At 39.1% G+C, this 27,647-nt stretch overlaps 1 protein-coding gene across 1 annotated transcript in view; it reads right to left on the minus strand.

The window, feature by feature from the left end:
* The window catches only part of grid2 (glutamate receptor, ionotropic, delta 2), a 191,933-nt gene that overhangs the window by 12,987 nt on the left and 151,299 nt on the right, over positions 1-27,647 (minus strand). The window contains exon 12 of the mRNA XM_040154379.1: positions 14,004-14,170. Coding sequence (XP_040010313.1) covers positions 14,004-14,170 — 167 coding nt within the window. The remainder of the gene's footprint in view (positions 1-14,003; positions 14,171-27,647) is intronic.

Raw genomic sequence — 27,647 nt, forward strand, 5'->3', positions numbered from 1 at the left:
AAGAGGGAAAAAGCAGTCTCGGGACGTGGGTGCACAGAAAACAAACAGATGCAAAAAATAAACTAATAAACTAAACCACCACACTGACTGACACCAACATCAGATACACATTCAAAAATGAACAAAGTTAAAAACTTGACAACATGCATGGCCAAGCAAATTCTAATAGGATTCATAGATGTGTACATAGAGACAGATGTTTGCAATTATGTGCAGAACTTCCTGGGGGCAAATGCCTCCTGCAATTATAATGACAACATGCTTACATAAATGACAATGCCCATCTCTCATCTTCCATTTCCTCGTACAGAATACACAAAAAGGACTGAAATCAATCAAGAAATGCAAATGAGTCCTGCAGACAGTTTACATAATTAATTTCATCCACAATAGCCAGAAAAACATGGCTCATTTCAATGTAAATCAGCTAAACAGGCTCAGCACATCACCCTATAACCATGTCACTCTCATTTAGGGACATTCTCTCATCACTTCCTGGGCTCTACTGAGCTACTGGGACTGGGGAACTACACAGTTTAAATGCCAGTGGTTGTAAAAGAGAAGAGAAGAGAAGAGAAGAGAAGAGAAGAGAAGAGAAGAGAAGAGAAGAGAAGAGAAGAGAAGAGAAGAGAAGAGAAGAGAAGAGACACAATAATTGAAGAATAAAAGATTAATTTGAACAGCAAATTCACCAACAGTTATTCTAATAAGAGATCATGTCCACCAGCTGCCGGCTTGATTGTGGGATTGTTTGGCTCAGATCAGCACAGATTAGTGTCAAGATTAGATAAGACTTTGTGTAGATGAAATGCAATATTGACTCAAAACAAATTACTGTAAATAAAACTGATCTGCACTCAGAACCATGCAGTAAACTGTATAAAATGTTCACCAGTGGTAGTATACTGGCAGCTCTGGCCAAGTTATATGTCCTTGTTATTATCCTACTGGTATGAACATGAGGTAGTCTGCGTAGAAGTCCCTCCACGCGCATCAATCCTGCATCTGCTCTTTTTTAGTAGTGCAGTGGGCCCTGCTCGTTTTTCTTTCAAAAATGTTACTTTTGTACTGTAATGTTGCATAAAACAGGACTTTTGCCTCAACCACTGATTCATTGCTTGACCACTCCTTGCATAATTGCATCCTTTTTGAAAAAAAAATTTAAACGGCCTTCTTACTATTTTGTTCTTAACTGAGAACAGTATCACAGCAAAACAACTGTAAATGAAAGTTAAATCATGCCTTTTTTTCCTAGAGAAGTGTTGTGCCTTTCATACGGTACTGACCTTTTTAACCGTCACTTTGACAAGAGACGCTTCTCACACATATACACTTATAAACAAGCCTGCACTCTGACAGACAGCTTCAGGGAGCGATGGATTACACACAGGCTAATGAGACGGAATAAGAGCGATCCCACCTATCAAACAAGCCAGGCAATATTTTGTCAAAGTATTTCATCATTTCTTGCTTGGAATTCAGCCACCTTCTAAAGATTTCTTGCCTGAGTTGATGTCTTTTCATGTCTGTCAAAACAAGAGTCACGCTTTATGTTTGGAGATGCCGTCTGTTATCTCTGCTCATGAGTTGCCTGTACTTATGTGTACACATAATTCACACAGGTTTTGTGTTGCACTTAAGGGGTGGCAATAAGCAGCATTTTTTGTTTCATCTACTTCAACATCTGTGAACATAATTACTATGGCCAGAAAAGCCTTTTTTAAAAATATTTTACAATAGATGTTTACTACTGACCTTTGAGGGAAAACAAAAACAAAACATTGGAAAGGGTTATGAACATTTATTTTCTTGAAGAGAGAAACAGCGATGTCACCTGAATTTAACTGTGAAATTTTTATAGCAAACCCCAGATGGTTTTAAATATGATTGTTATTGTGTGCTGAGGTTACTGGCTGTATTTATAAGTTAAAGATCACTTTTCTGACGTGATTTTCAAATATTCATGCAAAGACTCACTAAATGCCAACCTTTTCCAATTCCAAATAATCAAAAGGATGCCAAACACAACAACAAAGATGAACTAAAAGGCGAACTCCCCAACTTGATCAAAGAACAGATCAAAACATATACACAAGAATTTCAAAAGGAAACTTTCATTATAGATATTATTAGGATGTGACTAAGCTCTATGTAACTTTGAAGGAAGACAGATTGGAACAGATATGTTATTCGGGACAGAGAGCTTTCTCTCTCCCCTATATTACGACCCTGTCTGACCATGGAGCTCATCATCTATCATTCTGTAATAATTGGCCTATCAGAGTTATGCAAAGGCTGCTTACTGATAGGCCCTTGAATCAAACCCTGACACTGACACTGACATGCACCTGCAAGAGCACAGACACACACACACACACAAACACACACACACACTCACACGTACCTAATGGCTCCATTTACATTTACTTCACATTTATCTCATTGAGGTTAAACTGCCTTTATCCTGGCCAATGCTAGACGAAAAATAGAACTGATTTGACTCTGTATCAGTAGGATACTTCCAGGCAAGAGGAAACAAATGATGACCATCCTGGTAATGTTATGTGATGCTTGCTATCATGTTTTTCCAAGCATCAAAATACTCAGCACTGCCTGCGTTTGGACCAGATGGTTCAAACCAAAAGTGAAGAGGAAGATGTTAACATGCCACCCTACAGGGCCCTTTTAAATATGACAGCAATCCAGGCCAATTAAGTCATAAATGAAATATGAGTTTGCCGGGGTAATTCTTGTTCTGATGATGTGTCAGTTTAGAGCCTGGTCACTTACAGGTTACGTAAGTGTGTTCAGAATGACTCCACACATAAAATCAGTTATTGACAAGCCTAAAAGAGATCTTTGTTAACTCATGGAGCTACTTCATAAGGAGTACTTAAGCTTTTTGAGAAAAACTGAGCATGGTGATGTTCATTTTTAAACACACAAAAGCAGTTACCACTGTGCTTCATTTATCTCCATTCCATGGCTGACAGGCAGGATGAAAGGCCACTGTGAGCTGCCTGACAAAAACATGGGTTGAGTCAAAGGTTTCCCACAGTACACCATCTGTCTAGATCTCTAATTTGGCTGTCCAACCAAAGAAACACATCTTCCCTTGACAAAACACACAGGCGCACAGATTTGCCTGTGCACACATGTGCGCAAAACACATAAACACAGATAGAAATGTGAACGGATGCACAAGCAGTAAAGGCCTGTGCACACATTCAAAATGATCTACAATTCCGTAATGTACGGTTTGTTCGGAACCAATGACAAACTGACATAATGAGAGCTTGGACCAGCTACTTAAAGTGTGAATGTGTGTAAGCGTGTGTGTCACGGCCTTTATGTCCTCATCAAAGATCCACGACATTACACAGAGTCTGATGAAGTTCATGATAAAGCACAGGAGAAGTAATCTGACAACTACTTCACTTTACCCACAGCAATGTGCTTTTTCGTGCACACCTATCCAAAAACATTTTTTTGCTTTAATTTCAGCCTGAATATGTAGAATATTGAACTGAAGGAGTGTGCAGTTAGATGTGTTTCTTTGTTTTTTGCTCCCTTCAAGGGCTGTTACTGTTTTTTCCTAAAGACATCATCAGTCAGCACACAGCTGCCTGAAGTATCAGGAAATAGATCAATTCAATGACTAAGAATAGCATCTATTATATATCATTGCAGTCGGGAGGATGTACAGTACAGGTATTAGTGTCATGTCCTCCATTATATACTACTGGGATTGCTATATTAATGTCAACTGTATGTTAAATTAAATTAATTAAATGCATCATTGTCAACTAAAATGAACAGCATATGTGAAGGTTTCAATGTCAATATCAGCTACGTGCATGAGGGGAGTAAATTGTGTTTGACAGGTGAAATGTAACTACAGAACCAGGGGTTAATTTGAATGAGCCTATGTGTCTGTTATGGCCTTTTTGAGTGAAACAGCTGTCCTGTGCGTGCATGCGTATGCATGAGAAGCAAAACTGCGTGTGTTTCCTTTTATAACAGTGTACTACGATATAGCATATGTGCACCTTCGTGTACCTTTGAGTGTGTCTATGAAACAGCTGGTGTGCTGTGAGATGCATTAACACTGTGTCTGTGTAATGAGTTATCACCTTGCTTTAAGATCGTTGACTTTGACTGAGGAGATCTATAATGACTTTAACACTCCCACTGCCTGTTAAAGCAAATGAGCAAGGGTTGCCAGTGTGGTGAGGGGCAACTGCTGTGTGCCTGTGTGTGTGCATGCGTATTTTGGCTGTGTGAGAGTGTGTGCGCTCTGTCTCTGCCTCCATGTTCTCTCCGCAGTGGCTGCTACTGCGTGGACTAGATGTTGCCATGGCAACTCTATCGCAGCAGGCTTGATGGTGGGCTGATCGCACATTATTAGTTGACTCAAGATGAAAAAAAGAATACCATAGTGATTTGGATAGGGGGCAGAAGGGAATGCATTATGTTAAAGACTGTCCTTACAAGTATAGACATGTACAAACATGTTTGAGCATATGCACAAACAGACAGTTTTACATATGGAAGCTGAATTACTGTTTTAATGAGCAGTCCCTAATGTTATTAATGACATCCCTACTGGAGTGAAAATGGACTGTTAGGAGATTTCACACTGTGTTGCTGCACCACTGCCGGGTTATGGGGAGTGTCTTTCTAACTCAAATTGATTGTGGGACTCTTCCAACTACAGACTATGGACTACAAAGTGAGTTTCGAAAGCCTGTTATCTCAGCAACTGGCAAGCTGATCGTTGAGTCATTGGTATTGATCAACTCGGCTATCAATCCCCTAAAGATATATTATGGCTGTTTTCTGCTAGGGGACAATAAAAATCTCGATTATTGCCCCTTTAAATGCACTGTAACTCCATATATTGTGTTGATTCTGCAGGCTTTCCCAAGCCAGTCCATAAGGCCCCTATAAATGCAGGTTACGTCCAATGCTGCTCTGTCCTCAGTAGAAACTTTTACTGCAGCTGTAGCCAGTTAAAATGCAGTGCGGTGAGGGTTAATTGATCAAACATACTGTGAAACAGTTCAGTGAATTTCAGAGCTGGCTCCACAGACCTCTTAACTGTTTCTGTGAGAGGTGTCGAGACATAGTGAGTCAGCTCAGAGCGTGCTACCGTATGACGAACAGCGATGTCTGCAGCAACTACAACAGTCTTGCTCTTTTATACGAATATTCTTCTCTTGTCAACTTGTGTAGCAAACACAATTGTTAGTTGGAGGTGGTGAAAAGAGGAAGTTGCGGTGAGGTGAGAGGTCGAGACAGAATGTGAAGACAGAAGGAGAAGAAATGTGAGTGAGTTGGAGAGTATGGGGAAATGGAAGATTGAATGAGAAAATGAGAGGGGAGCAAAACAAATCTGGCTGTGTGTTCAGTCTGGATGGATGGCTGACAACAAAATCATACAATGGAGGATAGGACACCTCGGGTGAAAAAGTGGGGGAGACAGAACAGATGAAGAAAGCTGAGTAAAGAGAGGAGAAAAGGCAATGGATGAGGTGAGTGAACGGAAGATGAAATGAGCAGAGAAGGGGTGGAAGAGGGGGGATGAGGGACAGATGTGTTATGCTAAAATGAGTTTGTTGCTCTGAGACGACTGTTGCTGTCAGCTGCTTAAATGAGAACAACACTGGGCTGACACCTCAGTTACTAGGTTAACACAAAGCTGGCAACATCAGCGGTCTCTGCCTGCCTCATTGCTGTTAGTCTCACTGGAAAACATGATGAAGAATAATGTTCATATAATGAAGTCAAAAAAGTATCTAAAAGTAGTTTCACTGTAGTTCTGATGACTGTCGTATCAGAACGGTTCAAAATTTTGATGTCAGGGTACGGGCATGTCTTGGAAATTATGTGATTTGTTTGTGAAAAAACGTGCATTGAAACAAGTACAGTGAGACAGACTCATAGCAGGCTTTTCAAGGTGAAACCTTGTGTGTCTGCTGGTATTTCAATTACTCTGGGGTAGTGAAAATGACATAGTGATTAGGAGGCTGAATCACCACAAGCTAAAGGTCTACTTCACTTTATTGTTGAACCGGCTGTAGAGATTGGAAGGAATAAATAAAGCATCAGATTATTATTGCTACATCAGGCTGTGTTTTGTAATGTGACCTGCTTCAAAGAATGAGCCAAACCTGCATCTTCGTGATAAAAATCACAGACTCAAAAAAACCACTACAAACTGACCTGTGCCGCAGTCACTTGGTTTATTTGTCCAAATCAGTTTACCACTTTTGCAAGCAGGGCATTAACTGAATCTTAGTGAGGAGCAGAGAGTCAGCATCATCGACCTGGTCGGCGAAGGGCTGCCGCTCCTGATAATTCTCTCCCTGTGTTTCAGTAAAACAAAAAAGCTTATACAAGCTGAGATCGAAGCACAGTAACCCACAGCCACCCTTCAGTACCCCAACGCCCCAAAACTCTGTTTATTCAACCACAGGCTGACAGAGTCATCACATCCAGAAATATTATTCCAGCACTGGTGGTGCATATTTGAGTTTGCTTTTGAGTGGATTTATTTTGGTGCCAAACATAAAAACAGTCAACCACAGAAGTCTCTCCAGCGACCTTCACAGTCGTAGACCGGTTATTTTCACTGGCTCATTTTAGTGGCAGAGATAGCATGGCGGCATCTGTCTTGCAGTTAGAGTGTGCAGAACCTGGTTGGATATTGAGGAAACTTGCTGCATTTCTAAAGCTGGAAGCACATTAAAGGAGGACAGCCAGTATTTTAGCTGTCCCAGACACATTTGACAAATCAGGCAACACAGTGTTGAACAGTATCAGACATTGTGATCATTTCAAACATGTTGGTTGTCTCAGCGCAAGCTCTGGAACACTGACCGAGGGTTTTGAGAGCTGTGATGGGCTATAGTCAACATATCATCACCATAATGATGAATAATTACGAATTATGAGCTTAGACCCCATTACCTCTACTGTACTACAAGTGCAAACAACAAAACATGCTCAAGCTGTGTGAACTCACCCCCATTTCCCCGAGACAAATACACAGTCCATAACGGTTGCATACCCCCTGACATTGTAGTCTGGCATTCTCTTTCTTTACTGGCCAAATTATCGCACAGCAAATTCATGTCCCATGCTCCATCTAGCACAGTGAAGTCACGTGAAACCGTATATCCATGTCAAGAACCCTGTATGGCATAACTCTTTTCTGGGCCACAGAGATCAGTGTCTGCACCAAGGCTTTGGTAAGACAAGAAACGCAAAGACAGGCACTGAAACACACAAAGGAACATGGAAACACCATTCAGGGCCAATGTCCCAACACAAGACCGTCCTAATGTGAGGCACCAGGGCTCATCGTTGAGCCACCATGTTGCCCTTTCAATTAACAGTGTGTCACTTGACGCCCAAGGAATGGGGTAAGAGAGGTTATTTACCCATGAGTCTTTGGTCCCTCAAGTAAAGTTTGAAAAGCTCAATTATTCCAATTAGCACTCTCAGGGTCAGATGTCACACACTTTGTCAACAAAGTTTTCACTTAAGCATCATTAAACCACAGTGTGTGGGTGAACTGGAACAGATTATCAAGCTGAACTATGATAAACAACACAGAGAATTGACACAGTCATTAACCGTCATTAAGACGTCGAGAGAGTAAGTGAGAGACAGAGAAAGAGAGAGAGAGAGAGCCTCTTTCCCATTATGAATTGTAATTAATAAAAATTTAATGATTCTACTAAGCGTGTGGGCTGAGTTTGACTGTGATAGATCGGTAGAGGAGTGACAGCTTTTGAGCACAAGAGCTTAGAAAAAGTCAGAGAGAGCGCAGGAGATTAAATTGACACTTGACATTAAATCATATTTTTGTCGACTGGATGACAAAATGACAGTGTCGTAAAAAAAACGCATACACACACACGATCCTTCTTTCTTTGCTCACCACCCTTGCAAAAAATGCAGTATTTTCCCTCATGGATGGTGATTTCCATGGACTGGAAACAGGAGCAGGAGCCTTGATTATGCTTCATTTCGATTATGCATGTAGCTCAAAATATCATGGAACTACAAGGAACTTTCAAAATAAGAAAACATTCTGGACCACTTTGAGGGTCTTCAGTGATTGAATGCACTACTTGAATCGTTTCCAAGTGTCTCTTTTTCAACTCTGCCATTATTGTGGTCTTTCTTTCCTTTGTCAATACTATAGATTAATCAATTAGAAAGAGAGAGGCTGGGAGAGAAAGGAAGAAAAAATAAAACCTGAAAAAATGCCAATAGTCAAATCAATATATCCCTCGCTCTCCCAAAAGAAAAGGATAGTGAGTGACGCTAAAAGTCAGTTTTCTCACTAAGGATTTTGAACTAAGTGAAACTGGAGGCTTGAATTATTTTTCTAATACAGTATAACATACTACTATATAAGCCATCTAAAGCTGCTATAGGCACCAAACTGTGTTATACAAAATGTCTTGTTTTATCTGACCAGCAAAACACAAAGATGTTTGTAATTTATAATGACATAAAATGAAGAAAAACATCACACTGGAGAAGCTGGAATCACAGAACTTGGACAGTTTTGCTTAAAAAATTAAACGACCATTAGAAAAGTTGCCTATTAATTTTCTGTCAATTGACTAATCGATAAATCAACTAATTATTGAAGCGTTAAGGTTGGCTTACTGACATGGTTTTGTTTGCTAATAATGTCATCTGTTCTGTTGGCATGATTGTGTTCTCTGTGCCGTTTTGTGGGCATAAGAACTACATTGACTTGTAAATGTGTGACTGACAGTAAGCAAACAGTCGACCTGATGGTATTTTAAGGTTCCGGTGAATGATAATTTATATCAGCTGATTACAAGGACAGAGACTTTTTAGAAAGACTTTTTGGTCAGAACTATTTTACTGTTTTGACAGCTGTGACAGACAGCTAACAGTACAGGACCAGGTAGTATACCCCAGGCTCTGTTCTGCAGACTCTGTTTACAACTCTTCTGCTGGGACTAAGATGTAAGATTTACAAAGGCAGCTTTAAAAGCCATTTATGTGTGTCCCTCAACATTGCAGTTTAGTTTATGTCTATCATATACATTTCCAAAGAAAGACTCCTCTAAAAGATTCATTAAATTTCATTTCAAAGTTCGCAATAATCAAACTTTCAAAGTCAGTTCACCTACAGTTTTTTAACTATTGCTGACAATTTTATTGTCATAAGAGCTGCTGATATAAATGCTTGCCAGAATACTGAAAGCATCACAAACAAACTATTTTTATGAGCCATATACAGTTCACTTTGTATTCATTGAGACCCAGAGCACTTTAATATCACTTAAAAACAACTTTTAGTAAAGACCTACTTTCATATTAGTGACACATCACTTACTGTGGCTGGACTTGAATTTACTGTCTGGCTAGAATTTAAAATAAGTGCATGGAGGAGCTGTGGCTGCAGAGAGAAAAATGAAGAAGGCATCTGTGGATTGCTGGATTTAAGACTGAAATAAAGGCAAGTCTGCACCAAAGATATTAGGAGAGAAGTAAACTGCAATTTAACCCCCCGTCTCCGAGGTCTGACTGTAGCAATGAATCGTTGCTGTTGTATATATCATTTGGCCCCTCAAGTGTACCGTACAGCAAACACTGCCATGGTCCTCACAGAAATACAGTGTGCCTTGGCTCTGTGTTAAAAGCACTCAACTATCAGCCCCCAGGCCACTGATGAAAACTTGCCTGCAGCCAGGTAATAAAACAATATGAATACATCTTTGTTGCTGTATTTAATGTAACAAGCAGTGTGACCATAATCAAATCCATGTTATTATTATTATTGTATATTATTATATTGTAGATCTGGAACTCTTTGCATAGCACATGTGTGCCTAATTTTTTCAAATTGATTTAAAAAAAAAAAACAACAGTCTGATAGGCATGATATCATACCAAAGAGCATATAATTATTTTTTTCTGAACTGTTTATTCCTTGTGACATTTATCATCGACTTTCTTTGAATTTGTTGTGCGCGCTACACCAAAGATGAAGTCAAGATTTAAATTCCGCAGTCCGATCCATTATACTACACAGAGGAGGTACCTCCTCTATCTTACAATGAAAATGTAAGCATGTTCAATATGCACAATAAAATGTCTGGCCCACATCTTATATTCTTAGACTGCAGCAACCTCAAGATGTCCATCTGCTATGGATTAAATCTGCGATTTGAAATTTTCCACATCAATGCCTGCAGACACACAGACAAAAATAATATATGCCTGAGAGAGAGGGTTTTTACTTTTTCATAATCTTGCCCCTTCAGCACTTCAAAACAAGTTGTCAGTAGCTGTCAGTTTAAATTAGCAGACTAGCCCTTTATGCCACTGTTTTTCTGATTCTGGTAAATCTGCAGGCTGTCTCCATCAATCACAGAATAGCAGCACCCACAAGCACGTACACAGTTGCACATTATTTGTTCTACAGCACCGTTCCACACCCAGATCTCCACACTCCCACACACATACAGAAACACAGGCATGAAGTGGTGCTGCACTTGAACTAGGGCAAAGACTTCTTCACGAATCAAAATGGTTGAAAATGAGGAAGTTTTAGCAGTCTGTGTGATTCTGGAGATGCTGCCCTTTCTCTCTTTCTCTCCAAAGTGTCAAAGCAAACAAATTCCTTTTTATCTCTCATATTACCACCGGGGACCTGCAGATAGTAAATACTGATCTGACACACACACAAACAAAAATATACAGTAAGTAACAAAAAGATTCCATCTTCAATTACACCACACAATCTCTGACTATTTTGGATCTTTATCGATTACTGGTGTAATCTCACAAGTCTGTGTTCTCTTTACAGTAGTTAATTTTCTCTTTTCTTTCATTTCTTATGAAGTTGTATTAACTGAGGACATTACATTGAAATCAAGATCTCTTTTGCAAAAGGGACCTAAAAATAAATTACGGATACAGAAACAATAAAACAGAAACACATTAATGAATAAATCAATAATAGCATTAAACATATCAGCAAGTGAAACCTTACAGTCCCTCAGAGGAACGAGTGTCTTAACTTCAAACTGTGTTGGAATAAATTATAGTAGTACAGTGCGCATAAACCATAGTCCAGCATAGATAATATGCTGGTCCTTTTTCTGTTTTCAAAGGAGAAACTGAACTCTGTTTCTTTATAAGAATGCAAATAGAATTAACTAGTTTATGAGCAGTGAGTTTCGCACGACCATTGTGGCCCAATCTAATATCTAACCAAATTGCAATGCTGTACTATATCAACTAGAGTAACACTGAGAGCGTGTATAGAAGTGGGTGTATCAACAGTTTGGGCTCGTGTGAAATGCATATGTTTTGTTGCTTTGGACTTTAAAACAAGCATTGGGAAGACTTGGTGTAGGATAAAGTCGATGTAATAAAGATGACATCGTCAACATAACTGAGAGTTTGAAAATTAATTTTATGAATGTAGAAAATAAATAGATGGGGACCTAAAACTGATCATTGTGGGACACCTTTCTAAGTACTTAACAGAGTTGATTTAGAAATGATAGCGAGTGCAGTCTACCAGGATGATATGAAAACCAGCTGGAAGCTGTTGTGATAGCCAGAATCAAAAGCCTTACATAGATCTTGATATAAAGTAGAATGTTTTCTTCTAAAACAAAGACAAAAGCTGCAGGCTACAGTCATTATTTTTCTTCTATCGTGTCATATCAAGACATGAAATATCAACTGCAAAAGCAGAAAAATGCCTGACGGAGTATACTGATACATGGGCTACACCATCCTTACACTGAGACTGCGGTCTCAGACAATTTGAGTAGACACTTGTGTCTGTGCTGGTATTTAAGAAGGGCTAGGCAGGCTTAGCAGATGTTGGCTGCTTATATAATTCCTCCTATTGGCTCTAGTGATTTTTGGCTTCTACCCTGCACTGCTTTAGAAATCCCCTTTTAGTGGATGAGATTTATACAGTACACTATAGAGCTGATGAGAACAAAATCATTCTCATCTCTTTTCTGTATATACTGCAGTCTGTGTCATTTAATGGACTTAACACTCAGACTTGTATCCTGGTTCCACAACATTTCCCCTCAGTATTTTGGAAAGGTGCCGTCACAGCATTCTGGGCTTATTGCTGCCAACAGAGACTGCTTGATAATTTAACGACCCCAACTTTTTTGCTACTATCAAAGTAAAAAATGTGTTTTCCTAAAAATTCCTGTCTACCACAGGTCTGTATGAGCAAGACTAGTGGAGTGTTAGAGTTACTATCAAGCAAACCTTTGCAGAAAGCAATAAAAATATAGATTTAATCTACAATTTTATCAGTCTTATTATTGTTGATTATGTCCTGCTCAAATTCAGTGGTGGTTGGTCAATTTTTTTAAGGAACAAATGGAGGTGGAACAGTAAACACAAATTCAACTGAAAGATGCATCAATGAGTCTCCAGATTTGTTATGACCAGGCCACCAAAGATAATCAAGCAGAGTGAAACATTTCTCTCCAGGATATTAGGGCAAGGACCGCTAATATTATTCTTGTTGAACCTCCACTTAGTGCTTCATAATACTGTATAATACAGAATGTCAGGATGAAGAATATAAAAATCACAGTAAAGTAAAAAAAAAAACAATTATACCTCTGTAATTAGATTTTCTCCTGATAATTTCTCTGTCTGTTTTTGTTTGAACCATGGGGACTAGTGTGAATAAACTGTTTGAAACTGTCTTCCCCAGAGTGTGACATTGCCCTCGAAATAATAGGAGGGAATTGGAAACATGGCCTTTCAATTAATAGCTTGTTTATTTTAATAACAGCCATGATAGGCAATATTCTCGAGCGAAACGCTTCACCGGGTATGGAGCTGTAAACAGACAGGCCTAGTCACTCACGCACTCTGTAAAGCTCACACCTTGCATGCCCATGCACATAAAACGTGTTTTCATCCTTCACCACAACCACACACACACACACACACACACACACACACACACACACACACACACTAAACAACACTGACTATTAAACAAAATATAAATTATGATTGCTTAATTAAGCTATTAGCTGTTTTTGTTTTAACTCATCTTGATATGATCTCATGCTTGATCCCGAATAAAGCCAACATGATTCTCTGTAGGCATGCAAGCAATCCTTATGTGGCCTTCATAGAAACACTTCACCTCAAATGACGGAACCTGCAGTCTGGTGACGTGGTGTACATGGCAGGGTGGCATTAAAAATGAATGCAAACAAACAAACTAACAAGGACACTCGGCATCGCAGAAGCACAACACAGATGACAGCTCAGCAGCTGAGAGGACATGATTAATAACCTTTGTATGGTGTCTGCAGAAATGACTAAGCTTCCAAGTAGCCATAAGGGACCAGGTAGATCAATGAATGAATGAATAAATTCAGTTACTGTCTTGATCCATGAGATACTTTGAACCAAAAAAACCACCACTGTGTGCTACGTCAACAACATAAACACCTGGGATCAATTTGGATACATCTACACTTTCTACGTATTTGTGAGGCTGCGTTGTCGCAGTTATTTAACCTCAGCGTGAACCATTAAGAAACCTAGCTGCACACAAGTTGTGAAAGTGCCACTCGCCTCTTTCCTCTGGAGGATAGATGTCCAATTTAACCTGCTATTTACCTGGTGTCTGACCTAAAGAACAGATTCTTCAAGCAGAGGGGCAAACTTTATGCGAGTGCCCATTTTTATTTGGCTGAAATAAATTCAGAGCCGCCATAAAAAAAAAAAAAAAAAATAGGAATGCAATTTTTCATAACTCTTCTCAAAAGCAGAAGATACTTCTCAAGCTAAAACCCAAGACAATATGACTGAGATAAGCAGGAAAGAACAAAAATGACTGCTCCATCATCGTGCATGTGAAACATGTGCTTTAAATAACAAATAAAATGCAGTCCAGGATGCTGGTGACTGTTGATTACTGTTACGACTCTCACCTCTGGGAGAAAATGTCCCTGTAGGGGCTACCGTGCTGCATGGCGATGCCATATCCACGGTCTGGTGCGCTGTTGCTGACAGTGTAGAAGGAGCAATCCTCGTCATTATTAGCAACATACTCCAGCACTGCTGCATCCCACACAAAGCCAAACCGGCTGTACTTCACCTGAAAGAAAAAAAAAGACATTTACGCACAGTTAACAATGTTCAGAAAGGTGCATCTTTACTTCGGGTCATGCAGGATCTAACTTTTTGATCTATTTCACAATTTTTTCATCGAATTTTGCAAATCCACAGTTCATTTCAACAAACATAAGTGGAGGCATAATGTACCACATACAGACCTGTAGCTGTGTGTTGGAATCATGGCATCAGTGCCTGATGTAGACCCACACTTTGTTGAAACAGGTTGGTACAGACATTTACTTGCAGTAATCTTTTATATACATATACTCCTTGGGCATTTCATTCCCTTTTTCTTGGTTAAATTTCAACTTACTTTCTACCTGTTTCTGTACAATCCTCTGTGTAAATAACACAGGCATAATAAGGTTGTTGAGACAGTGTCTAGGTAAAACCTAATCACATATGTCTGTAAGAAAAGTGAAAGACAGTTATGATTGAGAATAGTTTTATTATTAGGAGTTTAGCCTATCCATGATTAAGTAATGTCCTGTAAACCTACACCTTTGCGTGTCTTTGTGGATGGGCTGAATCATGGTTATGGCAATGTAGAGGGGGGCCAAGAGGACAAATTCACCACAGCACACAGATATTTCATAACCATGGTCAATCGTGTCGTACCAGGATTACATTCTTTGTCTACTGTAGGGTGGCAAACTTTACTGCACAGCAATTTTACTGGTTAACATTCCCTATTGACTGTAGTGGCACAAGCGTTGATGGCCTTTTAACTCATCTTTATTGCAGCCTCTGTAGGTTATGTTTTGGACACATTTTACATTTTTATGTGCGTGCCCTTGTTTTGTATGTGTATGTGTGATCAAACTGTAGGTGGGTGTAAAGTATGTGCTTGCAGCTCGTGGTTGAGAAGAACCTTGAAGGTCAGAGCGACTCAAAGTGAGAATCACTGTTTGTTTTACAGAGGGTGAGGTGCCTGTTGTTTACATGGCTTCTCGTTAGCATTCAATAAAACTATATTTTCACAGGAAAAATAAAAGTCGAGAATAAACAACCTGGTTGTGATATTCACATCCTGACACCTCTACTGTCAATTGATTCAAATAGCCTGAGGTGAAAAGAACAACAGACACTGACAGACACGCATGAACGCACGCACGCCCGCCCGAGCACGCGCACACACACGCGCACACACACGCACACACACACACACACACACACACACACACACACACACACACACACACACACATATTCTTGTTTTACTTGTCATGGGGACCCTTCACTGACATATTGCATTCCATAGCCCTTTACTCTATGAATACCTGATCCCAACCTTTACCCTAAGATAAGCCTAACCCTAAAACCAAGTCTTAATCCTCAAACAGTCATTTAAACTTGGGGGGTCCAGCATTTCAGTTGCCACAAAGCTGTCGGACCCCGGTTTGTGGACCCCACGAATATATTAGAACAAGCCCACACACTTTTCTTCTAACACATTATTTTGGACTTGGTGTGTCATTAACTTTAATGGAGCTTTATGAAATTTTGAAACCCCTCTGTCTTCATTGAGTGTGTGTTTGTGTGTGTGTGTGTGTGTGTGTGTGTGTGTGTGTGTGTGTGTGTGTGTGTGTGTGTATCACCTCAGCTGGCTTATGTGTGATGACTAATGTCTGAGAAGTGACAAGACCCTCTGATTTGGTAATTTCACAGTCTGTAGTCCTCTGAAGTGTGGTGTGTGTATTTTGGGGTGTGTGTACGTGCCTGTATTCATGTGTGTGCACGTGTGTGTGTGCAATAATTCACTGCAGGGCATCAGAATGGCTCACTCTGCTCTTTACAACCTTAAAAAGAGTGGGAAGAGTGCTTTATTACTTTGAAGAATAATTTTATGGCTTTTCATTATTGCTTTTGAATTGGAAAGATTATGGGCTTTGTACTAAGGAAATTAGTAAAAATCTGTTTCAACAGCTTACAATTGAACATTAAGGACACTTTTTTCTCACTACATTTGGGTGAAAAGGGCTGAAAAGATTTATTATGCACACTATGTACGCTGTGACCTCTTTAGTCAGCCACACTGAAAACATAACCGAGGCGTTGCTAATCTCATGAACATTGTCATTATCCCTTAGAATATGAAGGGCCCGTATAAAAGTTTTCTGCAGTGGACCAAAAAGTGGCTATACCATGTACCATACCATGTATACCACCTTTAGCTGCAAATCCTATAAAGGTGAATTACAGTCATGTGACACAAATCTTCATCAATATCATCAATAGATGTCAGACAACTTGTACAACCCCTTGGCAAAGTTCAGACAGATGTTTTGGTCAAATACAAGTCTGTCGTCTCAAAGCTATTATTCAATTAAACTAGACTCAGTAAAAATAATAATTACAGCGATGCCAACATGGCAGACAATTACATAAAAGGTGTGTTCCACACAAGTTGATCCTGGAGGCTGTGAAGGGAAATGCTCTTGCCTGCAGCTGCTGCTGTGTTTCATAAACAGAGACAATGTATAGGTGAATAGGGAGCACTTGATTTGATGCACCAGAACAAGAACTCTATATATAAAGCATCAGCTTAATATTAACTCAAGTTTCATGAATTACTGAAGATAAAATCATGATTGGAGGGGTAGCATAAAAGTGATGTGTCGAAGTCAATCTTCCTCCCGTCGGTGTGCTACCTTTGATTGTGATTGTGATTATTTAAGCAACTCACGCGAAAAGGTTCGTGACTTTCTAACTGCTGGGAACTGTCTGGGCCAGATTAGTCTGTGAAAGCCTTTATTATTCTCTTTATCTTTCCACGACTCAGAGCACATTAAATGTACTAGTGCTTTGTTTTGCCTCTCTCTTTTTTCTTGGTCCCTGTTTTCCAAATGATCGACAATACTACTCCTTGCCAAGTGTCTGACACTCATAGCTCATATCCCTGCGGCCTGCAGCATGCCTAGGACCAAATGAGTTGAAGAGGGAGAGGGAAGAGCCTTCAACTCTACCTTCTGTCTGTTGCTATAGGAAATGTAAGGTCACTGGCAAACAAGATGGATGAGCTCTCGAGTTTGGTAAGGACTCAGTGGGATTATCTAGGCAAGGCTTCTTTATATGCTTCACAAGCCACATCTGCATGCATATGGTAACCTGGCAACGAGCCATACTCCAATTAGGGTATCCTTCAGGTTAAACTGTTTACATTCACCTTTGACACCCTGAGTCTCCATGTTTCCGCTCAAAATTAAATTCCTGTCCACCTGTGGTGTAAGGCGCACAGATCAAACAGTGTGCTAGTAAAAAACAAAACAAAACAAACAAAGAAACAAACAAATGCTTGCTGGCATGTTTTTGTTGACATGAATGAATGAATTAATACTTATCTTATATTTTAAAACTGAGTCATGGATGCAGGACCTCATTTTCAAAGCAGATGATTAACATAAATGAGTAACAAACAGAGATTAGAGAAAAGTTCAATAAACATTTATGAAATATGCCAATGAAATACAATGGTTTGAACAGAAACGATTCATGTGAATCTTTCTAGTATATTACATAAGTTTTCCAGATCAGAGAGGCGTTAAATACCTTGCGAGAATTGATAGTAAAAACCAAATGTTAAAGGAAGCAGGATATTTACAGATCACAGCAACCATTTTAATAATGGAGTACAGTAAGACCTGCATACTGTAGGTGCTATCTAAAGCGAGTCAAAATGTATGCATTCATGTATACGTCAACATCCGAACCAGGTTACTTGAGTTATCGAGTTCAGGACTGAACATTCTGAACATGTAAAAATAGTGACTTTTAGTGAGCCCTACATACAAAGGAAACCAGCAGACACTCTGGAGTTTCCTGCTGGTAGAGTATAAACAGACAGATGTAAACAAATTTACTTGCTCTGTAAATGCTAATGAGTCTGTATATTTTTATTTCTGTTGCATATAATATATTTATGGATTTTATATACAGTAAATTTAATCAAGTTACATACACAACTCAGAGTTTTTTTTATTATCAAGGTGGGAACTAGTACATTTGTTTAACTCGCACATTCTATTGGTTTGTTTTCCTTATGAAGCAGCTGTCTAAAATGTTTTCACTTTCATATGGTATATTGGTATATGGTATTCATATAGTGGACTTAATACATTTTTGCTTTATTGTCATTTCTTCTTATTACATTTTTTCTCATACAAGTGCTTCTTTTTCTGTGCTATTGTAGACTTAGAGCACAGAAAAACACTATGAGTTCCTTAAGGTCATCTCTCTCAAAAAACAAAACAAAAAAAAAACTGAAAACATTTATCTTAGAGATGACTGATTTTCAAACACGTCTTTTTTTTCCGTCTCAATAGCTGGCTATTGCATCTGGCGCCTTGATCAAAGCAAAGCATTTGGAAGCTCTTCCTCAAAGGAGAGGATGTCCAACAATAGAGGAGAAAGCCTGTTTCTCACTGTAACATTGTGCTGAACCCTCAAACAAAAGCCTCAACCAAATAATTCATAGACTCTTCATGAAAGCAGCCCACCAGTGGGCTATGTTCAGAAGGTGCTTTTGGTGCTAAACATAACCTATTAAGTCACATTTTAGAGGTTCATAAAACCCTATAGTATCATAAGAATGGAGAACAAGAGATAAGATAATTGCATCTGGAGGACTTTTCAGTACTTTTCACAAATCTTCAAGTCCTGCTAATATTAATAAGTGTAGTTGAATTTGTAGGCATTTTCTGAAGTGAACTCTTCATTCAATGTGTTCAGTCTGAGGTTTTAACCTGATTGAAAATGTCTGTATTGTGATATTAGGTTATCATGTATATGCAGAATGTGTAAGCAAGAAAGTCGAGACTAACTGCTGCATTTAAAATATGTCCTTCACGTAACACACACACACACACACACACACACACACACACACACACACACACACACACACACACACACACACACACACACACACACACACACACACACACACACACACACACACAGTTGCATGCACTTCTGTTCGATGTCCAGGGTTGTGACTCTGGTTGTGCCAAGGTAATTATCAGAAGCTATTTTCCTCAGAAACAGACACTGCAGCAACTCTCACACACAAACAGACACACAGGCAATCACATGCAAACACACATGCATCCCATCAAACATCCACCAGTGAATCCTAATCACCGCATTGAACCTTGTTTTGCTCTTTAATGAATGTGACATGGACAACCCAACAAGATGCATAATCATTAAATTAAAGTCATCTCAGCGTCTCTTTTCCTTCTCCTTCATCTTTTTTTCTATCGCTCACACAACTTTATAATTTCATCCCTCCTTCCTGGGGAGGAGATAAAATGAAACTAATTCTGTACCTCTTTCATTAATTATATCCTATGTGTCCTGTTTATTAGTTTTAGGGTTTTTATGATGGTGGAGCTCCTTTAATGAAGCCATAACGCCACTGAATCATGATCCTGAGCTATTTTTGCTGCAGCTCTGATTTATGTTTTTTTCCAGGCACAGGAAACAGGAAACAGGGAGCAGTTAAATTGAAACTAATTATAGCTCCTTTTCCTACATTATTTGTCATTACTAGTTTTAAATATTCTGGCAAAACACTGACTGGGTTGTGACTATAATGCTAACATGTTGTACAACATCATTTTACCTAACCACAGTGTTATATAGTCATCATAGAAATTTACCTGAATGACAAAAATAAGGGGGGAAAAAAATCTTAAGTGTTTAAATAATAAAGTTGGAAAATGAGTATACCACTGCAACTATACAACAAAAAGAATTAGAAACAAATAGTTTTATATTATACACAAGAAACAATTTTGTCATTAGAAAATGTAGGGCATAATCAAAACATACAGTAAAGTAAGTAAAGTGAAAGATATGCCCGGTACAATTAAAATTTAACAGCAGATCTAAAAAGTGGTTTTAGAAGAAACGGATGTCAGATTTGTTAGTCTGGATTCATTGGCTGGTAATTTCTCAGCCCTGGAAAAGGACAGTTTGACAGCCTTCAGTTTAGACATTTGAAAATCTAAATCAGTCCTGTCTCCTATTGCTTATGCAACAATGATGTTTTCAAAATTGACCCAAACCCACTATCTTTTTCACAACCTTAAACAAGCCTTAAATTGCCTGACCTAAACCATGCCATACTCTACCTTCCTAAACTTAACTAGGTGCTTTGAGTTTCTGAAACACAACTTTGAAAACTTGCAAATAACAACAATGATTCCTCCACAGCATATCAGCCAAAGTAAATTCATGGTATGTGAACATAATTCACAGGAGACATGAGTGACCAAGACAGGCTTTGAAAAAGAAATCTTAAAAATCCTTTCAAAAACTAAAGTGACCTCACCCAGGAGGTATAAATCAGACATTCTTACCTAGAGAGTGACAAAAAAATTCAGACTTTTTTAGTCTGAATTTAAAAAAAAGACGAAAAATTACTCAATTTCAGTAGTGTTCTCATTTTTAAACAGTGACTTCAAGTATTCTTAACACTTTCATCAGTAGTTACATTTTCGATAAACAGGATTGTTCACAAAATCTGAATTTACAAACAGAAAAGCGAAATTAGGTCAGTCCAATTTCCCCTTGATCTGCTGGATGAAGCAAAAGGATGAACTTTGAGGATTGCTCATCTGAAAGAAAGCCACCCATACATACTCATCAAGGAGAGATCATACACATTCTGACTTATAAAATTCTCTCAGACAACACTTTCCAATTATATTACAGAACTGGCCCAGTGAGTGTCTAGGCAGGTTTTAAGAGGTCCTTCTATCTCATCCATGGTTCAAACAGTTTGGCTTCAGAGTCCAGCCATGCTGAAACTTCAATATGGCTAAACTACTCCAGGGTCCACTCTCTCTCTCTTTTCTCCCCCCCTCCGTCAGAGAGATCCTTTCAAGGGGCACTCAACATGCAAAAGGAATATCAGATTCTTCATCTTGCTTTAAGTTTAAACTCAAACATATCAAAAACTGTCTTTCTCTTCATACATAAATTACATCTTAGATTACAAACACTTTTAAACTGGTATATAACAAACCATCCCCTAGTGTGAAGTCAGTTTCTTAAATGTTCAGTATTTAGCCTTTAAGCAATGGAGGAGAATTGCTTTTCACAAGGGAGCTTGTGTGCTTTGTTCTCTCCAGCTGGAATACACTGATGACGTGACTGCAACAGTGAAAACCTCAGACTTATGGCCATAATAAAGGAGGACATTTTTTCTAGTTTTTATTCATGCATTATTGTGTTATTTAGCATTATGTTACCCACATGGATTTGTGGTGGCTTCACATCCTTATCCTCACAGCAGACAACATAGTCCATATCCCTTACTTTACTACATCTCCCAGTGAAATAATCAGCTTTAAACAGAAAGAAATCTGTTTTGATCAGAGGTGGAGATCAGAATATGTGACGAATTTAATTTGCAAAACATAACTGTGGCTACAAAGTGATTCCAGGAGTGGTGTTTGAGATAGCATATCTGAAAAGACAGGCATGTTAGTTAGTAGAGAGTAGAGTGCCAGCAAATCCTCAGTAATTTGACATTGCCTTCTAAAACAAATAATATGAGCATTTTCTGATTTGGTGCCTCAGTGGTTAAGGTTTGATTAGGATTGGGCAACAAAAAAGTCTTGGTTAGGGTTATTTTGTGCTCACAGTTAAAAGAAAGTCTTGACATCATTAACCTTCGTATTTTACTGTCAGATCTCTTTTGTCTCTGTCTCTCTACACATAATTGGTCCTAGCTCTAAACTGCCCACACTCACTGCATACTGCAGCATATATTTTCTTGAATCACTCTACTTTGACTTTGATTTGTTGGATTTTGAGAAATGAGAGAGAGGTTGATGTCAGACAGACACAGATAGAATAAAGCGACAGCCCAGATATAAGGTCAGATCTACTTCTACTATCTTGATATCTCAGGCCACAAGCACCAAATAACAGCGACTTCTCTCAATTTTAAGCATTATAGTCTCTTTCCCTCTTGCTCTCTGTCCTTCCAAGTCTCTCTCTCCCTCTCTCTCTCACACCCACCCACCCAGCCACTCACACCCACCCACACACCCACCCACCCACCCACACACACACACACACACACACACACACACACACACACACACACACACACACACACACACACACACACACACACACACACACACACACACACACACACACACGCGTTCTCTATCTTTAAGCCAAGCTAGGTCTGTGTCTTGGCTTGTTCCCTCTCTGTCTTTTTTATTTGCATCCCAAGTGCTCTGTGCTGCCTTTGTTTTGGCCTCATTTGACGAATCAGAGAGCATTACAATGAGAGGCTGCCCCCCCCCCCTAGTCTGCAGTAGCTGGCTGTCTGCAGATATGTGAAGATTTGAATAAAGATAAGATTAGGTGAAAGCAAATCAATCAAGGCACAGAAGAGAGAGACAACACCTCCCTTTCCATGCATCATACTGCATCAATATACATGAGGATGGTTGTTTCAGGACAGTTTCTCTTCAAATGTAAAAGGACAATTTGTAGTGGGAGTGTGGTGATACACTACGTTTTAATGACAATCATAATATAAAACAAATAAATTAACAATTTCTACCTACAATAATATCAGGAGGGTAGAATAAATATGTACAATCGCCACTTTACATTTACTATTTATAACTGTATATTGAAATTTTTTTTTAATGGTTTTGCACATAAGAGGATATGCTTTTGAATTTGGAAATAAAATGCTAAAAGCCCCAAAAGGAACATTATTTTTGAATTAAATCATACCTCTTTTATTTACAACTTACAACAACACAAGTGCAATTCTATCTTCTCACAGACCACAGTCAAAATTAAATTTACTTGTTACTCCCTCATGATCAGTGAAAAAGCATTTCGCTCTTCCAAGGAGAAAAATACATAAAGACGCTCATGGCCAAATCTCAGATGATGAAAGCCTGGCACGCAGGTGGCATCAATCCCTCATGAGGCGTTCTGTCCGACTGCTTGCTCTGGTGGCAACAGTTGCCTCCATCCCCTGAGACACAATATGACAACTTCTTCACTCCCTCTCCTCTTTTTGTTTTCTCTGTTGTGTAATTACCCTCGGCTGTCATTAGTCCTCTTTGTTTTCTTCAGGAAGAGGGGAACAAAGAAAAAAGCAAAAAAAAGGAAATTAATCGCCTATTGCCACGCTGTGGGAAAATCTTTGCTCAGACCCTGTTAAGCTGATAAGAGATGTGATAGCGGAAGAGAGGAGTAATTGGAGACGGATGTTGGAGAGACAGATCATCTGAAACGGATCAGTGAGCCAAAACTAAGATGCCACCCTTAATAGAATCTGGCAGAAGAATTATTATTCCTCTCTGTTTCCTTTTTATCTCTCCTTTGTTCAAATATTTCATAATGAAGTCTTGTGTTACATTTGCATGCTTGTGAAAAGTATGAATCCTTAATCAGTTCTCTTTCACACATTGATAATGTGTATGTGTGCTTAACACCAGGGAGGGTTCAGCCACTTCCTGGGTGTCTGCCCCACTTGTATCCTGATAACCAGCAACACAGCACCAATGGTGGGACCTAAACAGCCTACAATACTATACAAAAGACTGTGCAAAGTTTGTGAAGCTTCTAATTCTGAAGCTTCTAAACCTGAGGTACTGTTTAATCATGCACAAAGTTTTGTCAATGTTCTGAAAAAAAAAAAAAAAAGCAAAGCAAGAATATTTTAAAAACAAAGTAAATTGAACTGGAAGCTAGGTAGCCGGGTGGCTGGTAAAATCACATAACATGTATTTAATTATGTACTCAACTTTACACTGCTGTTAATAAATGTAATGCTTCATTCATTCAAAAAAATATGTTGCCGCTGAACATAATCCACCCAGGGGTTACGTTTCCTACAAAACGTATTTGCTGTTGCAGATTAGTTGTATATAAATGTAATTTCTAGGAGACACGGTTGCAAAGTGGGCTACAAGGTCAAGAGCAATCTGGCAGAGGCACTGTATATAATGCATGCAAAAAATAATAAAAAAAAAAGAAAAAAAAAAGAAAGTGGTGTCTCGGCTGTTTCCAGAAGAGGTGTCATACATTATGCATCATTAAACTGTTGGCAGATGAGGGACAAGGGGAAGCTTTATACAGTATGACTCCATTAATTCAGCAATGCATTTCACTTCCCTTGAAAGTGGATTTGACATTGAAAGACAAAGTTTGTCATTTTGTTGAATTAGTGAAGAAAGGATGTATAATAAATGCATAACATGTTCAGGTTTATGGCTCAGGTCCATACAGTAGTTAGCTTCCTTATATTTTGCTTTTGTCTGGAAAGGAAAGAGATTGAGACTGACAGCCAAACAAACAGAGAAAGCAATAGAGCAAATGACTAGGAGATAGTATATGTGAAACCTTCTCTGTCTGAGAAGGAACAGGTGGTCTATGACCTAACATTTGTCCTCAAACAAAGTTTCCTTTTTCTATTTGAAAGAAAAAACAAACAAGCCAACGGCTGAATAAAACTAGAAAGTTTTAAATACCAAGGTTAGCACACACATGCAAGGCTACTTGGCCGCAAGGGCACCCAAGATACAGGAAACAGAAACAGCTTGAAAGAGGAGACAAAGAAAGAAAAGGGAAATCTGTCCATGGCAAACACAGACAGTGACAGAGTGAGACAGATGTGAGAGCAAGTTAAATGTAAAAAGGAAAATACAAAGCACGATGAGACTTACAGATGAGACAGCAACAGATGATAGGGAGCTAAACATGGATGTCTCTGTACAGCTTCATCTAAGCGTCAGAAACGTAACAATAAGCTCTCTAACAGCTGGAAAATTTGTCATTATTAATATAAAAAAGTGGTCTTCAAAACATAAAACAGAGGGCTATGAAAGAGCTCACAATCTTGACATAGACACATAGAGCACCTTACGTGCATGCAACCTATACATGTGCTTTCATGATGAAATACAGACATAAAAGTGGCCCAGAGAGCTTTCTATCTCCCCCTCTACCGGTTGTGTCAGTTCACTGAATAAGTGTGTTTTCTCCATCTCTCTCTCTTATTCTCTGTGAATAAGAGTAAATGATAGCAAAACAAAATACTCTCAGAGGTTATAGTCTCCCCCCTTAACCATCTCCACTACTGTATGTGAAATCTACAGTTAGGTACATAACTATTTGAACAGTGACATAATTTTCGTAATTTTGCTTCTGTACACCACCACAGTGGAATTGAGACAAAGCCATCAAGAAGTGATTGACGTGTAGACCGTCAGCTTTAATTGAAGGGGTTTAACAAAATTATCACATTAACTGTTTAAAAATTACAGCCATCTTTATTCATAGTTCCTCATTTTCAGAGGCTCAAAAGTAAGTGGACAAACCAACATAATTATAAATATGAGAATTTGTTTCAATACTTGGATGAAAATCCTTTGCAGTCAATGACTGCCTGAAGTCTGGAACCTGTGGACATCACCAAATGCTGAGTTTCCTCCCTTGAGATGCTTTGCCAGGCCTTTACTGCAGCTGCCTTCAGCTGCTGCTTGTGTGTGGGACTTTCTGCCCTCAGTTTTGTCTTCAGGAAGTGAAAAGCATGCTCAATTGGGTTTAGGTCAGGTGACTGACTTGGCCATTGAAGAATTTTTCATTTCTTTGCCTTTAGAAGCTCTGGGTTGCTTTGACAGTATATTTTGAGTCATTTTCCATCTATACTGTGAAGCACTGTCCTAACAGTTTAGCAGCATTTGGCTGAATCTGAGCAGATAGTCTAGTCCTATTCATCCTGCTACTTCTATCAGCAGTCAAATCATTAATAAACACCAGTGACTTAATTCCATTGGCAGCCATACATGCCCATGCCATAACACTGCCTCCACCATGTTTGAGAGATTATGTGTTGTGCTCTGAGTCATGAGCCATTCCTCTCCTTCTCCATACTCTTCTCTTCCCATCACTCTGGTACAAGTTAATCTGCCACGTGTCTGATTGGTTTTTATTTGTTTTTTCAGCATAATAATGGCCTCCTTCATTTGTATCGACACCTCTTTGGACCGCATATTGAGAATATCCATGAACAGCTACCAAATGCAAATTCAACACTTGGAGTCTTTGGAGTTCAGACTTTTTATCTGCTTAATTTGTCATGAAATAACAAGGGAACAGGCCACATTTAGCCTTTAAATGGATCAACTGTCAATTGTCCAATTACTTTTTAGCCTCATAGGGACTTAGCCATTTGCATACATAGGGACTATGTATAAAAATGGCTGAAATTCCTAAATGGTTAATGGGATATTTTTGTTAAACCCCTTGAATTAAAGCTGAAAGTTTACACTTCAATCACATCTTGATTCGTTCATTTCCAATCCACTTTGGTAGTTAGAGACAAAATTATTTAAATTTTTTTCACTGTCGCAATACTTATGCACCTAACTGTATGTGTGTATTTTTCTGATTTGTTTTTGCTATGGTACAAGCAAAACGTGACATGATCCTTAAAGTCAACCAGACAGAATAGCTAGTACGTAATGTCTGTCTGTCTGTCTTTTCCATCAGTTTATCAATGAACAGGTCCTATCCCTGTGGGTCTGCCTCTCTGTTGCCCTCCACTCAATCATGCTCAGTTGACACACTAAATGTGTGAACTGTGTCTGCCATCTTGCTCCTCTCTATGTAGAAGATCAGTGACTGACTTGAAGGTCGTCCCGCATTATTGAGCTGCTCACCCTGTCAAGGCCAATGAGACCAGACACCTTACCTCATTGTGTAGCTTGTAAATTTCTGCACTCTGGACACTCAGAAAATTTAATGACCACTGGTAAGGATCAGAAAGAAAACAAGGTTTGCTTTGTGGCTCTCTTAACTGCCACAGTCAACTACATCTCTGCAGTCACTGCACTGACTTAAACCCTTTCTCTCTTTGTGAAACACAGGTCATCTACAGTGGTAGCCACCTCACCTACGTGGTGTTAAGTTTCACAATTACACCCTGCTTGCGAGGAAGATCAGCATAGATACAGGAAATCGTCCACTTGGGAAAAATTCTCAGTCCTGATTTGGAGGGCACAGGACATCTTTTACAAAGATGAACCATGGCCTTAGACTGGGAAGTGCTGATGTTGATCCTGACTGCATCACAAACAGCGGCAAACCTCTCCAAAACCAACAAGTACCATATAGGTCGTTTGTCTCTACCCTCTGATATGACCCACAGGCGTGACTCCTGAAATAGCACCCCATACAGCAGCTGGCATACCAGACATTTGTTGTCTTGATTACAACAATGAACACGTGGAGTGTACAAGCGGCAGCATACCGCACATTCGTCGTCATGCAATAATAAACACACCATTAAGCTTATGGCACAGTCACGGTTGGGTTAGGTTTAGACACAGAAACACTTGGTTAGATTTAGGAAAAGAGCATGGTTTGGGTTAAAGTAAGTACTTCCATAAGGTTCGAGGACAATT

The sequence above is a fragment of the Xiphias gladius genome, chromosome 19 (assembly GCF_016859285.1).
Source record: "Xiphias gladius isolate SHS-SW01 ecotype Sanya breed wild chromosome 19, ASM1685928v1, whole genome shotgun sequence".
NCBI lineage: Eukaryota > Metazoa > Chordata > Actinopteri > Istiophoriformes > Xiphiidae > Xiphias > Xiphias gladius.